We start from the raw sequence: 16,643 nt of genomic DNA on the forward strand, positions 1-16,643 counted from the left end.
GGGTTATCAAATATTTTGGCCTTTGGGAATCCCACCAGTTTTCAAGAAGTATTAAGGTGGCCCCTGAATCTTTGCGCTTACCCCTTCCTGCTAGACAAGCTTGCAAGAAAAAAAAAAAAAGAAAAAAGAGCACACAGATGCACCAGCTCTTAAAACATGTGTACATTAAATTAATAATGATAGGCTGTAGCAATGAAGCAATGTGCTGTGAAATATTACAGCATGGCCAGTTTCCACAAAAAGGTGAGCAAAGAAATGGTGGGGGAGAGGCATGAGTGGCTTAGAGTGCCCAAGAAGCCCGAAAATGCAACCTTAGGAACCCAAGTGTTCCTCTGATTTCTTTCCTTGGGTTTCTTGGAACCTAGTTTGAGAACCCCTGCTCTAGCGAATGAAAGCAAATACTTTTTAGGGCTTAAAAACAATGAACTGACTTTCAAACACAATGAAAACCATGCACTAAACTCCATATTCAGTTGTTACATCCTTTCCTGTTTGCCAATGATAAATGATAAAATATGGGTATCATAGTAAAGGCACCTTGCAAGTACGTTTTAGCAAAAGAAACTTGCCATAAACTAAAAGAATAACAACACTAGCGGTGTAGTACATCCTTATATTTTTTACCCACTGATGGACAGTGACAATAACCTAATCCATGCAGCCTTCACAATTTTCATTACCGGAAATGCTCTATTTGAAGAACAGCTGTAAACATCTGTACAAGGTCACTGTTATCATAAGTGGAAGAAGAAATGCTGCTTTTCCTTGCTGGCTGGCGGCTCAGCATCACATGCATGCTAGCAACCTCAAATAGAAGTGGTACTGTACATGGTAGTCGTGATCACTACCAGAGGCCATTTTTAAATAAACGTTGCAAACTACAACAGGCTGCTCATGGTGAAAAAAACTCTGTCCCGACATCTGTTATGAGAAGCGGAATCGAAGCATTGCACAAGCCTGCCTTGCTGAAAACATTGAGGTGGTGGTTGACCATTGCACCCAGACAAGCCACACACGAATATTTTGGAAAAAGTAGGGCACAGAAGAACTAGGCTTGTTAAAAACCAATTAGAAGGTTAAGTTGCAGACTGAGTGAGTGCAAACATTTGAAATACAGTCGATCCCGGATATATCGAACTCGAAGGGGATCGCGAAATAGTTTGATATATCGGTAATTCGAAATATAAAATATGCATGTCAAAAGCTTCTCTAACAACTCCACACATCTCAAGGCAGTTTCCCGATGTTGTGACTAACGGGAACTTACTGATCTGTGCCTCCAAGGTGCGTAAAAAAACAAAAACACAGCACGATGACCAGAGCACTTTATTTCGGAAGATAAAAATCTGTGACCTTTGTTTGCTTTTTTTTCTGCCCCATCAAGTTCATTAAGCTGTCCTCAAGCTTGTTGACAGTGTCCAAATGAGAAAGGCCAGCTCCTTCCATTGTGCCACAACAGCGGCGAATCATCACGCTGAAAGCTGATGCAAGTTCAGCGTCAGTGCATGGTGGTTGGTCTTCTTCGTCGGAACCTTCGCCGCTGCTCGAGTCTGCGTTCTCGTCACCCACGATGTCAGCCACAATTTCCGCATCAGCGCGATCCGCTACAGCTTGCACACCATCGTCAAAGCTGACGAAATCGCATGCTGTAACGCCGCCAGGGATGGCGACTAGGAATGCCGAGAGCTCGCGAAATTCACTGTCCAGGCATCCAGCGTCATTGTCTTCACTGTCAAGACATCCGTCGTCTGCAGCTACCACAAAGCCTACTTTGCGGAAGCAGTTCACAATTGTGCTTTTCTTCACATCGTTCCAAGCACCAGCCAGCATTTGAACGGCTCCGAGGAGGTCCACCTTGAGTTAGATTTCTAATCGAAGGTTGATTAGGAGCCTCTGCACCAGTCATCGTCTGTACCCAACCTTAAACGCTTTCACAATGCCTTGGTCGAGAGGCTGAAGTTCTGCCATTGTGTTTGGCGGCAGAAACTTGAGGGTGATCTGCTTTAATGGGCAGACGACATGATGGGCCGAACAATTGTCAAGAAGAAGACAAACTTTGTGGCCAGACTTCTCCATTTCAGCATCCCATGCCTGTAGCCACTCAACGAAAAAATCGCGTGTCATCCAAGCTTCCTTATTGGACACGCATCGAACCAGGAGGCCTTTCGCGTTCTTAAAGCAGCGTGGCGACCTGCTCTTTCCGATAACAAACGGCCGTAGTTTGCATGACCCATCCATATTTGCAGCAAGCAAAATCGATACGCGCGCATTGCTGTTCTTCCACCATGGCAGGCAGTGCCCTTCAGATGCAGAGTCTTGTTTGGCAGCATTTGCCAAAACAGTGCCGTCTCATCTGCGCTGAATATTTGCGACGGCGAAATGCTCCACTTCTCTATGTGACTTGTGTTAGTCGCCTCACTTTCGCCCGAAAGGGTCTTTCCTACGATGTTGTAGCGACCCTTAAATCGCTGCTGCCAACCAGTGCCACCAGTGAAGCTTTCTTCTCCGAAGGCCACAGCAAACCATTTGGCCTTCTACATGAGCATTGGGCCATCAATAGGTACGTTCTTGGCACGTGTCTCAAAAAACCAGGCGTACGATGCCTTCTCGACTTTGCCAAAGGATGGGACGCGCACATGACACGCTCCAGGGCGACTGGACAGCACTGCCTTCAGCTTAACATCGGCTTTGTTCTTGAGGATCGTACTCAGGGTGTTGCGAGGAATTTCGAACGCCGCGGCGACCGACGACTTTTTCTCGCCAGCCTCCACCCATCGAATGATGTCCGCCTTTGTTGAAAAATCCAAATTCTTGCGTTTTTTCGCGCCCATGGCTCCGGAACACATGCCAAAAGCAAAAAGAAAAACACACTGCACCACACGAGTCTCAAGCCTTCGCGTTGGCCTCGTGAATAAAAGGAATAAAGCGAATCGAAAGACGCACCGCTCCGCGTCTCCACACTACCACAAGCCCAAGCTGCACTAGAGCTGGGTCGCTCAGGAGCGAGCCGGATCTTTTGAGCCGCTCTTTTTAGAGAGCGAGTGAGCCGTGGCTCAGTAAAAGTGAGCGGTGGTTCTTTCGGAGAGCCGGTTATTTTGGAGAGCTCATTCTCTCTAGTTCAGTGAGCCGTAGTGAGCCGTGCCGAACCGTTCTGTCAGAGTCGGTCTCAGGTCTTAAACCGGGTGCGATTTGCGCACCATCTATTGGCAGTGCAAGAAAGCAACTGCATTCCCACTCTTCCTCGCAAGAGTCGCAACCAGCCCCTCGGCTGTGTACACAAGAGTCGCAACCAGCCCCCCCCCGCAAACATCGACAAAGACGCAGGAGTCACTGTCCGCTTGACAGCATTGCTGTGACGGCCGAAGGCTCCTAGCACGCACATCCACCAGCGCACCAAGAAAGCAAGCGTGGTGCACACAAATGAGCACGTTGCGCCGCTCGTTCCGGTGCTACATTCCCACGGCAACGGATCTCCATGCCGCTTCTGCGGAAATATGCGAACTGCCACGTGTTCCGCGACGGGCCCTTTCCTTTGCTGGCATTCTTGACGGCGCCAAAGCGTCATGGGCCTCTGCCATGACATTTCCACGATGAGCCAGTGGGTTAATGCTCCTGACAGCTGAAAAAAATCTGGTCATCCTTCGAGAGGTGACGCACAGGAGTGGCGCGGAGGGAAAAGAGCATCACGCGATAAGGGCAAGGGCTCCCGTAAGGAGAGGGCTTTCGGAATATTTTCGTTATGTGTTTGTTTTTCTTTTAGCCAAGCCCTGGGCTCGAGGTTGTGGCAAACTTCAGGGGCTGTGGCTACCTCCATTTGTTATCGAAGCTTAGGGCGGGCCTCGAAATATGACCGCCCTAACTCCTTTGTTTGTAAAAACTTACAAAAACGCAAACAAATGCATTAGAAGTCACAAGTCAGTCTTGTATAGTTTAGCTAGAGGCTCCTTGCAGTGGCTTGTAATTCTACAAGTACCTAGGCTTTAACCTATGGAATGATTTGTCAGAAGACACATTCTGAACGAAACAGCGCTTGCAGACAACGGACGAAAACAAGGAAGACAACAGCGCAGGACAACAGAAAGGGAGGAGAACACATAAAGCACTCTGCGAGCACTGTTTTGATCAGAATGTATCTCAACTCACCCAGCAATACGCACTTTGCCAGAAGACCCGGCTCTGACTGAACGGTTCGGCACGGCTCACTGAATGAGAGAGAACCGGGTCTCCAAAAGAACCACCGCTCTTTACAGAACACTTGTTCTGCACCGCACTTGGGGAGAGAGGGATTGGAAAGGAAAGAACCACGGCTCACTCGTTCTTTAAAGGAGTGGTTCCAAGACCCGGCTCGCTCCTGTCATTCCGAGCCGCTCACTGAAGTGAGCCGTTTTGCCCATCTCTAAGCTGCACTGACCTCGTTCGTCTCGCTGCGCCAGCGGTGTCAGCCAACCAAAACACAGGAAAGAGGCGCCTGCGGTCAGCGTGGTTTCTCCCTCCCGCTTCCCTTTCACACCCAATCGCACTCCAAGTGCTCCTCATCATGTGCCTTTTACCCACACGCCCCTTTCTCAGAGTGCGGGGCAGCGCGCGAGATCACGGGAACATCGCGAGAGCTTCGTGAGGAGAAGCGCATTTGCGGGGGTGGGATGCGATGGGGGAAGCACACTTGCAGGGATAGTGTATGGTGAAAGAAGCGCACTTGCCAGGGCACAGCTCAGCACGGAGTTCGATACATGGATATGCCTGTGCACGGGAGTTCTATATACGCAAACAACAGCGCTATACTTTTGCATGAGATTCCCAAGGGGATTTTTCAACTGCTTTTCAACTGTTCGATATAGGCAATAATTCGATATATCAGGGTTCGATATATCTGGGATCGAATGTATAACATTCTTTCAAGTCACAAAACTAACAAGATATCATTCAGACTTAGCAAAGAACCTGCTTTTTGAAAAACCAAGAATGCACACCTTGAAGCTCCTTCTGGATCCCTGGGCTCAAGATGTCAGGTTCACCAGCAGAAAGCCCTGACTGTGGCTCAAGGCACTCCTGCACCATCAACTTCACCCAGGTATCTGCCTCCAGGTCTGCAACAAAACTCACTAATGTCTCAACAATACAAGTGTAGAACAACAACTGATGAACACAAAACTAGAGGGATGTGATAATTTCGCGCATGAATATTAGATAATTTGAATACTCGGTTGAATAGTAAAGCCTTCTATATTTGATTTGATCCGAATGTTTGGCATTCGAAATATCTAAGTATTCGTGTTGAGTGAATAACGTTTCTGGAATGCTTGCTTTGCATAGCTTAGGTTCAGTGCACCTCTTTTGGGATGGCGCCGCAGCACGTGTGCAGCCAGAACCCTGATTCCATGGCCACTTCTTAGGCGTACACGCTAAGCGCCTGCGCGTATGCCGGAGTATCTGCATACGCGCGGGGCAGCAGACTCTAGCAGGCAAGCACAGCGCCCAGATCTGTACCTGGTGATTTCTGTACCCGCGCTACCGCGGGATGAGACTGAGCTGACTGCAGCTGCCACAGCCGCTCTTTGCCACATGAAATTTGCAAATCAAGTGCGAAGGCACGAGCAAGAAGGGGAGCTATCGCAAGAAACATGGAGATGGGTGCTCCTTTCTAACACCTAATGCAGGGTGGCACTGGGCATGCAATGCGTACGCATAGCAGGTGTCATGGAGTCATCGCTTAAAAGCAGCAGCTGCACAATGAAGCAGTCGCAATTACGAGCAGCAGTCAGAGGCCCAACACAAAGGTCTCACACCCCACAAATACACCGGCACCACATGTAGATCGACTCCACAATTCCTGGTGGCAGTTTTTGTGGAAAGTCAACACAACTTCAATGTGTTGTAGAAAGCTTCAACGCAATCTGTTTTTTCATGTAACGGCCATGTGTTAGAAAAATGCATGATTTCGAAAATGCTTATTGCGCAGTTCAACCTTTTTTGTGTGCCAGAAGTGTCTTGAGTTGACAGCGAGCATGGAGAAACACTACTCTCCAGACGGCTGACTGGGAACAGAAAGGCATTCTTGAAAGGCGAGTGCTGGCTCGCCCTTTTACGTGCACAGGGAGAGGAAGGCAAGCTCTCCCATTCAGTTGCATAAATCCACATAAATTTCAGGGGGGATGCACGGCTCTCCGGATCCCCCCGTCCTAACATGTCACAGATGCATGTATAGCCCAAAGTACCAACAGAGCAGCCGCCATCAGCAGAAGCCTAGCTGACCGGAGGCGATACAGAGGAGCTTAATGAGAAAAGGCTCCAAAACATCCCCTACTAGTGAAATACCCTTACCGTCCAGCTACAAACCAGCATAGTGGCCCATACGCAGTTAAATGTGGCACAGTGTGCCGCATTGCTTAACAGTGGATGCTTTCCACTTGAGTAGAATGGTATCTTCGCCTGCATTCTTGACCTACGAAAAGTTGACTAATTGCAGACACTTTGTATTTTCAAACGACCTTTGCATAACCCATGCAGATGTGGTCCTTGGGGTTGCGAATCCCTCTCTTGGATCTTGAGAGTGACCTTTTTAACACTACCAGCCTTGCTCAAAGGAGAGCTCACTTATTTGAAAATGATATGATTCGACATTTCTCAGTGCTGTACAAAGTCCCCTCATCATATGTATAAAGTTATTGGTCCATAACAATGCGCTCATAGTCATTGCGCTTACGTCCGGAACAGGTTACGCTTGTGCTGAAGCCACTGTTTTCAGAAATTGTTTTGCCTCACAAGTTACTGAAAAGGATGGCATGCAGTACTCTTTTTATAACCCAATTTTTTTTGGTTGTGCCCAGCTAGAGCAAGCACTTGTCGTGGTACAAACCCGATGTTACACTTCTTGCTTTTTGTAAACTTTTCAGCTGCTACACAGACATCTGTTTACTTCTGTCAAATTCCCCCCACCCCCCGACCCCCTTTTTTAAGAGCGAAATTTCTTCATGAAAAGCAAACGGGCTGGCACGGGCATGACTGAATGAGCACCAGGCCTGGCCGGGCGTTAGAAACTGATAGCAGGCCGTGGGCAGGTTTGGAGGCAGGGCCGAAGTAGCGACGAGTAGGGCTAGACCCAGTCTAGATACCAGCCTGTGCAGACCTCCAGCACCGAGTGTAAAGTTATGTTTTGTAGCTTTCTTCGAATCTAAAGCCTGCCTTGTGCCAGGTAAGCATTCCAATTCAGCAGTTGCACTATTTCTAGAGCATTTAACCACCATCGCTTTCTCTCGCTATAATCACAGCCTCCATACTCCTTTATTTTTTATTCACAGGAGACGCGGGCCCGAGATGGCGGAAGAGACATTCACAATTTTCTATTCGGACCAGCAGTTTTATGAAACTAAAAATGACTGCTGTAGAAACTGCTCAGTGTTTTACTTATTTCCTTTTTTTAAAATAAAGGTGACCAGCTGATGTGAAGTAGTTTTATGCATGCCGCCAAGGGGAGAGTCACATCTTCATATCTATCAGCGCCTATCTCGCACACTTAAAATGTTCGCCAGGTCCGAAGAAAATAAAGACCCCAAGGAAAGCTTCGGGGGCTTGCGCGGTGCTGACCCTTGAACGCGCAGGACTTTTAATATCTGTCTCAATTAAAGATTTACTTAATGCCAGAAAAGCACAGGCTAGATAGAAGTAAAAGTAATAGCAATCATACACAGTCATGGCATGTCCTTTGATTGTTGGCAGACTAATTATGACAGCACTGTTTTTAGAACATCTGATTCTGCTAAGCCATTCTGTGGAAGGGAAGAAGCCTCCTTACTCCCTCTGCTTCTCCCTGTTGGCACTGCTCCTATCATTTGATGCCGACCGAGTATTCCCGGGACAAATCTCAGGGTGGAACGTTCGTATGCTGTGTCCCCCTCACCCTAAGCGAAAGGGGAATCGGGACCCTCCTGATCTGATCCCTCTGACCGTGCCCCCCTCCCCTCAGCGATTTACGCCACTGCTCCCATTCTTCACATTAGATGACGCTTGGCTGCAACACTAGACTGTGCCATACCATAAGAAGTATTTGAAATATTTGCTTCGAAATTATTCGAAGAAAATTAATATTTGCTTATAGCTTGCTTCGAACTGAAAAAACCACATCAAACCCGTTTCAGCTCCTCAAAGCACTTCAGAATGCTAATGAGATGAGACTCACGCCAGCAGAGCCAAAAGCACCGCTATGATAACAGTAGTGCAGCACCTATCAGGTCATATGACCCAGCTGCCTCATCGGTTTTTTCAGAGAAATTGCAAAAATGTCTCCAAGTCAACAGGGCCACCTATCTGGTAATTCTGACAGCCTAAAACGCATGGACACCTAAAAATTCAGTCACTACCATGACATACAGTTTCTACTACAGCTAGCATTACTATCATAATCACCAAGGGGGCCCAAATTTAAAAAAAAATGCAAAGTCCTGTGCGACAGTTTTGAGGCAGGCTGCAAACAAGGCTGCAATGACTAGCCACAAGACAACGCTTACCAGAATCGCATGCCACTGACTTTACTGATCCATCCTGGAAGCAGATGGAGAAGGCATGCTTTCGTACACTAGATGGCAAACGGGTGATGCTAGTGGCTGGCGTCAGAAGAACCACCTTCTGGCCTGTGTGGGCACGGGCATGCTTCTCCTCAAGGTACTTCTCCAGACGACAAGCTGTTGTGCTAGTTGCCTTGCGGAGCACAAGCCAGCGCCGTTGCCACACCTGCAGACATGGGCACGTATAAAAAGCTATACTTAGTTACACATCTTTCATAGCTTGTATGTTAGCACATTACACCACTGTGCTAGAATAGGAACACAGATTAACATTGTAGCATAAAATTCAGGCAGTATAAAGCATGCTGGCACTTTCAGAGCACAGCAGAACAAAACTATATACTGCATTTATTCGCATAGAGGTTGAGTAGTTTTTACATAATCGTGCTCTCCAAACTTCGGGGTCGACCAATGCGCAAATCATGGCCAGGGAAAGGCACTAACCGAGCTAAAAGCGCTGAAAGGAAAACAGCAACTGACATCCATGATTTTACTGTGAAAAGTCCTGTGTTTTGGCAGCCTTCGAAGCCTTCCCTAACTACAGCAGTTGCTGCCATTGTTACTGCGCAAAAGTTTGACATGCTCGTTCTTTCAAAACAAATACACTGAAGATTCCCAGATAAGGCCAATACAAAGATAAGCAAGGGGCCTCGCCACTCACGAGTTAAATGTACTATTGGAAACAGAAGTAGCCAGGATGCGGCTTCGACGGCCGGAGCAGGCGAAACTGCATTGCTGTACCATGCGTCCTAGCTCCTCCTCGATCTCGAACCAGACGAGTCATAGCTAGATGGCAACAGCTTCCAATGTTAGAGGGTAGACCTACACGTTGTATTGACCAATATGCGAGTAAATACACGAGGCAATCGGATCTCCAATGGAACTTCTCCAGCCAGTTAAATTGCAAAAGAGCTATGAAAAGCCCAAGAAGTTTAGTGGTTCAAAGTTCTATAGGAATTACTCCCTATGTACCACTTTAATTCTCTGCAGAGTGGCACTAAAACGAGACCACCTCATATTTACTCTGTTCTATCACCTCTTAGTGCGAAAGCGCTACTTCACTTGCATAGCCACCCAAGGTATGTGTGAAGCCTCAACCTGTGACGGAGCGCCAGTGGCGGAGGCCCAGCACAGCTGCTCCGTCAATGCACGGAACCCCCCGCACTCCCTGGGCACGGCTGTTGATGGCGGCTGACGATAAGACATTGCATAATATACTGCAAATTGTGGTAATGAATAGAAATGAGTTTTGGTCAAATGTTTATGGGAATCCCCTAAGGTGGAATAGATTTGTATAAGGGAGTAATTACTCATTGGCATCCACCCAAGTGCAGCTATACGGCTACAAAGAAAAGTTAAGCAGCTCTCTCAGAAACTTTGTAGTTAAAGAAAAATTCGTCCTGGCCCAGGGTTCGAACCCGGGACCACAGCTTCACCGGAGCAGTCGCTCTGCCAACTGAGCTAACCGGGACGGCAAGCCTATGGTGGGGCGAGAGCGAATTGATCAATAACTTGAAGTGGCAACGGTATTGGTCAAATGTTTAGGGGAATCCCCCAAGGGTGGATGTCAATGAGTAATTGCTCCCTTATAGAGATAAATTTTGCCAAGTTTTTGTGTATTATATTACATCAACAAAACCAACTTCTCTGCCTTAGACAAAAGCGCTGTAAAGCAAGTAAAAAAAAATACACCACCAGAGGCTCTGGCTCCTTTTTGCATCGAAGGACTTTGCGTCTCTCTGTACACATCCTATGACCTAGCACATAACACTTATGACTACTCTCTATGCATCTGAGAACGGCTTTGTGGAATCGATCTGAACGAGCCATTGCACTCTACAAGCGTTCGTTTCCTTCCCAAGGAAGGATACAAAAAAAGAACTTTCGTTTCACATTTAGCAGTGCGCATTGTCAGCTTGTGGAGCATCACTGAGCGGCGGTGCCAGACGGCACCTCGTTCCCGTCAACAGCGCGCACGCCTTGCTCACCGTGACCAATCCACGCATTCTTAGCTGCGGGCCATGGTAGGCCGTAAGCAGTAGCGGTACGCGCTATGCTAAATGTATCTAGTATCTTGCGCAGGGCCGTTACTCCGTTGCAGTATTTCGGGCTCGAGTTCGGATCCATAAGGCATGTAACGTCACTGATCAGTGTTCCCTTCTGCACTGTTGACGTGACAATGAAACATCGCTGGGTCAGCTGGGCGTTCACATGGTTGTTGTAACCACGAAAACGGCGCTACCAGCCTCGGCAAGAACGAGTTACAACGATTAGGCAACCATGATGTGCAAACTTCCCCGACGTGCTCAGAGAGGCTGCTTTGATTAGTCCTGCCCCGTGCCACTATTGGGAGAGTGAAATGAGAATGGGAAGCCATGCGAAAATTGAGTTGAGGGCAGCATTTTGTTTGCTTGTATTTTTAAATTTCTTCATTGAATAACTCCCGCCCGTTCCTATGCATCGATTCCTGCAATTCTTATTGAGTCAGCATCTGTGTGACACAAAGAATCCATCTGAAGTATAGTCGGTATCTGTTCAAGCAGTGTTTCGCAGCCCCTTTAAGGCGTTCGGCTGCCAAGGCTGAGAATGTGGCATCAAATCCTGGCTACAGCGCCCGCATTTCGATGGAGGTGAAATTCACAAGACGCTCATGTGCTATGCGATGTCAGTGCACATTAAAGAACTCTAGGTGGTCAAAATTGATCTGAAGCCCACCACTATGTTACATCTCTCTTCCTTTCTTTCACTCCCGCCTTCGTCCCTTCACTCACAATGCCAGTTGAGGTGTCCACTGGGAGTGAGACAGTTACTGTGCCTTTCCTTTCCTCATAACTAATTATTCAAAGAAACTTTTATTCTTAGAAGGGACTCTACTTATTCGACGTAATCAATCCTTTATGACAAAGCTCAGGCAATGACATTACATCTAATTTTCTTACAAAGTAGCAGCTTCCACTCTAGCTCTCGCTCCCATGAGAACTAGCTACAAGGTATTAAAATATGCGTTTGCAGCCTGCTACCAAAGTCTACTGCTGAGGTTGGTCTGTATTTACAGCCTTAGCCACAAGTAAAGAGCCCAAGAGGTTTGTTTCTGGGCCATGCTGTGTGGCTCATTATGCACTGCCAGCATTCCAAATCGCTCAAAGTTGAGAGAATTATCATCCCCAACCCTGCAAAAGTTAGGACATCCAAATATGCTACAAGAGCACCATACACAGCCTACAAAGAAACCCTTCAGGTGTTTAGTTTTGAACAAAGGCTCCACAATCTGAGCTTGTGGCATTTCTTTACAAAAAAAAGCATGAAAAAGCTCGTGGTGAATTTGTCGTTAAGTATGGTTTAGTAGTTTACGGTTCAGGATCCCTTTGTAAGGTGAATTTTTTTAAAAAGCCTTGCCCCACATAAAATAGCACTATACCTTAAACAAGGAAAATTTATGAAGAGAACATCATTGAAGTATGCACGCATATAATAAGCTGGATGTTCAAATAAGTGTTTGTATTTGAAGCCATTTGTCGAAATTACGACAATTAGGTTTTAAATATATAATACGGAAACATGAGATAAAGTTTTAGACAACTATGAACTTCCACACACATACTCAAAATATGACTACAAGGATAAAAAAATTAATATTGACTCAATGTTCATTTATATTTAATAAAAAAACAAGCTTCATAAGATCTTGACATCTAACCTTGGATTACAAAAATAACTAGTGAATGTAGGGATGGTCCCAATGTGAACTTTCGCAATGCCAGTTTCAAAAAAGTTCAGACGTATAACTTGTGTTCTATGACAATTAAGTTTCTTTTCCATTTTTAACAGCTGCATGTTCATGTTTTGCTCACTTATTCTGCTAAACTCTAAAATAGGTTTATTTTATTCTAGGTTATATATTTATATAGATATGAATTATCACAACTATTTTTAGATTCAATGGAATTCTTACTCTGCATAAAAAAAAAATGAATTCACACAACGGAACAATCATTAGCCCTGAAAGATCTTGCCGCGGTGGCTCAATGGTTAGGGCGCTTGGCTACTGAGCCATAGTTCTCGGGATCAAATCCGGCTGCGGCAGCCGTGTTTCGATGAAGACGAAACACATAAGGCGCCCAATTGCTGTGCGATGTAGGTGCATGTTAAAGATTCCTAGGTGGTCGAAATTATTTCAAAGCCCTCCACTACACCACCTTTTTCTCTCTTCTCTTTTGCTTCAACCTTCCTCCCTTCCCTTACAGTGCAGTTCGAGTGTCTACTGAGATGAGAGACAATTATTGCGCCATTTCCTTTCCTAAAAAAAAAAAAAAAAGAAAACCAATTTCAACCTCACTTTTTTGGAGGAAAAAAATTGTGCATGCAGGGACTCCAGAAGTTTTTTTTTAAGTGGGGGAGGGGGCAAGACCGAGCTTATTTTGTTATTTATTTAATGCTCATTTACATAATAAATTTCATTTCTTTATTATTTTTTTATTTTTCAATGTTCAAAGGTTGATCTAAACTGTCACGTTGGGACGACGACACTCTAGCAGTCGGGAAGACAACGAAAAGGCTTCCAAAAGAAACTGTTTAAGGGGGCTGACTCGCACCCACTAAGAACTGAATGGCCCGGTGGCGGCGTTAGCCACAAGTGTGTTCAGCAGTCATCGAAGTGAATGTCTGCAGCTCTTGGCCGTGCTCAATTTAAAGCTGGCAAGGAACTTTCGAGGTAAAGAACCAAAAGCAACTACAACAATCTGGAAAAATGTGGAAACATTTGCACGTGGCCATGATCAACGCAGATAAGTCTGGTAGCATCTCGCATTACAAAACAAAATAATAAAGCCGCGTGCTGGCGGTTTTGAGTGCAAACGAACAAACGGCGCAAAGATTCATGGCAATATAAAACGAATTGAAATGGGAAGCTTTATGCACGAGGAGTGACCAATTGCATTTAAAAAGTTCATACATGGGTTGTTTAAATTCTGCTAATCATGATCATGTACATGGGTCAGACAGTCTGCTTCTGTTGACTGGTTTATATTACTCATATACGAAATGCTTTACAACTGGCTACGAAGCCAAGTAGCTCAGCCTCACTGTACTTTGCATTAAAAGAGTCCTAGAACTGAAGTGTTGCAATTGTCAGAAATCTGATCCAAGTGCAAGCAATTGGAGAATGGGGGGGCGCTGCCCCCTCTGGAAAAATGCTGGGGGGGAGGCAGCCTGGCCCCCCTGTTCCGGGGTCTCTGTGTGCATGGGTAATTCAAGGCGTCATTTTCTCAATTTTGTTTTAATTGCCACTTGACAACAAACCCCTGTAATTAATGTTCAACCAGCTTTATGTCTGTCACATGCCCTACAATGGTGGAAGAGGAAAATTTTAGAACAGAATACATAGGCATAGTTTGTTTTATCAAGTGAAACATGTTCAAAAAGTTTCTATGACAAGGACAGGTACATCTGTGAAGCATTAACATGTGTTCAGCAATTCATCATTGTTATTTTGATGGCCAGTGATACCATTATTAGGGCAACGTGCAATGTGGGGAAGTCAACATCAACTTATAAGAAGGGTTCCAGTCAAGGGGTCCAGTGACTTCTCTGCCTTTTCAATTTCACAGGAAGTTCAAGCCACAGGAAAAGCAGAAAATTTTTAAGCACTTATCCATCCACAAATGTAGCAATAAATGTATGATTGCTCCACTCACTCACACACACAAAAAAAGGGGCTAGTTATGCTGTTGCACGGGCACTCAAGATGCTCACACATGCAATACGTTTGTATTTGTAAAGTTGACTGACTGGTTATAGTCTCTATGAGCATTTTTCAAACTGCTGCGCTGGCGCTCTCTGACTATAGCTAACTTTACACGTGATAGCCAGCATGCCAGAAGATAGCTGTAAATAGAAACCTGGACCTAATGTATAAATGTATAATGTATAACAGGCCAATCAGTATTCGTCACGTTTTTTCTAAGTGGCTGGAAAAAATTATTCTAATACGAATAGAAAAATTTCTGCAATCTCAGAACATAATTACTAGTTCACGGTACGGATTTAGACAGAATAAATCAACAGAACTCGCCCTTCTTCAAAAGAAGGAATATATATTAGAACATTTTGAAAGCAGAATGTTAGTATTAGGTATTTTTATCGACTTTACTAAGGCTTTCGACAGAATGAACCATAACTATCTTTTCGAAAAGCTAGAATTATATGGCATACGAGGACAAGCCTTACTTCTTATGAAATCTTATTTACCATCTCGAAAACAATATGTTCAGGTTAGTAACTTTAAATCATCACAACGTTCAGTTAGTACCGGTGTCCCTCAAGGCAGTATCCTTGGTCCTCTGCTGTTTAATCTATATATTAATGATATTGTTACTATTGACACTTTCGCCCACTTTATAGTTTATGCAGATGATACTACAACCCTCATACCTGGTGATACTTGCAATGATCTAAGCATGCATGCTAATTGCATTCTGGACAAACTAGCAAAATGGTCAGACATGAATTCCCTCTCACTAAACATGACAAAATCTAAAGCTGTAGTTTTCCGTCCGAAGAATAAAACTTGTAGTAAAGAAATAGCTTTGTTTTACAAATTACATTTAATTGGAACAAAAAAATCATTTAAATCGTGGGTGTTTATCTTCAAGAAAACATGCAATGGGATGACCATGTTAATTATGTCATGCTGAAGGCATCTAAGGTTGTAGGCTTTCTATCGCATCACAGGAACATTTTACCGGAAAAAGTCAAACTTTCCTTATATAATTCTTTATTCTGCTCCCACCTAAATTACAGTACATTAGTTTGGGCAACAACAGCACATTCTAATTTACAAAGGATATTGGTGCTTCAAAAAAAAAAAAATCCTTCGTATAGTCTACGACTTGCCCAGCAGACACACAACCCAGAATCTGATAACTACCCTCGGCATCATTGCAATACTATATCTTTATGCTTATAGACTTTTGCGCCTGTATAAAGTGAGCAAAAACGACGTATCGACACCATTTCCTCCCTGGCCCATTTGCATCAGTCTGATTCACCCTAACCGCACCGCCACAAACAGTGGGTTTTACCGTTTACAAGAACCAACTATGGCCGTCAAATGGCTAATTATCAGTTACCACTTGCACTGAACAAGCTAATTGAAGCTAGCGCTAGCTTTCCCGATATTGCTCTCTCCTCTCTGCGAAATATTCTGGTTCATCTCAGTTACCACTAATACATCAACCGTTTTGTATGATGGACCTTCTACTCTTATTTGTTGTTTGATGCTTAGCCGCCTATTTTATTTCGTTCCTTATAATTCCTTGTATTTCTGTTTGAATGCGCACACTATGCTGTTTGTTTTCTTGACTGTATACTATTGTATATTGAAGCTGACTGTTATGCTAAAAAACTGTTTCTCGTCCCTGTCACTGCCACCTGAACAGGAGGTGAGAACTCTGTCAAGTGAAATGCCGGTTTTTTTTCTCCCCTCCTCCATCAAATTGTATTTGATCTGATGGAAAGAAAATTATTATTATTTTACATGTTCCATTACTGAGAATTATACTTTTATTATTTGAGAGAACAGGACAAAAGCTGAGCTTGTGACTGATTGCTGTGCTATTTTTGTAATGCATCAGCCAGCCTAAGGGAACCAGTGAAGCAACTCTATCCAGTTACTATATTCAGTAAAATATGACTGTTTTTTGTGGCCCTGTTGACCCTTGTTTGCCGGCAAAAGACATTTATTGCTGAGAAATTTGAAGTTGAAAACAAAGCATGTTTTTCTCACCACCTGATTAAAACTAGTGCCATTGCTGATAATGGCTAAAAAAATCCATGACCACTCGCTGGACGTGAATGACTGTGGTCTAGCCCCAGATATCAGCGAACAAAAAAGTAATTGACGCCAACACAGTTGAACTCTAAAAAATGCCTCGAACAATGATATCAGTATTTCATTTTTTGGCCTTTTCCAGCTTACGAAAGCTCCAGTTTCAGTGAATGTAGCCTCTTTGTCATTATACTGCACTAATCAATCGATATAGAACAACCAATTCCTCCTCAGTGTCCCTTTGAAGGGCATTATGC

The 16,643-nt window shown here is 44.7% G+C and overlaps 1 protein-coding gene across 1 annotated transcript in view; it reads right to left on the minus strand.

The window, feature by feature from the left end:
• The window catches only part of LOC144114281 (docking protein 5-like), a 30,884-nt gene that overhangs the window by 12,278 nt on the left and 1,963 nt on the right, over positions 1-16,643 (minus strand). Inside the window, exons 3-4 of the mRNA XM_077647903.1 lie at positions 8,505-8,727; positions 4,971-5,087 (exon numbers count right to left, since the gene is read on the minus strand). Coding sequence (XP_077504029.1) covers positions 4,971-5,087; positions 8,505-8,727 — 340 coding nt within the window. The remainder of the gene's footprint in view (positions 1-4,970; positions 5,088-8,504; positions 8,728-16,643) is intronic.

Source organism: Amblyomma americanum, chromosome 1, assembly GCF_052857255.1.
Source record: "Amblyomma americanum isolate KBUSLIRL-KWMA chromosome 1, ASM5285725v1, whole genome shotgun sequence".
Taxonomy (NCBI): domain Eukaryota; kingdom Metazoa; phylum Arthropoda; class Arachnida; order Ixodida; family Ixodidae; genus Amblyomma; species Amblyomma americanum.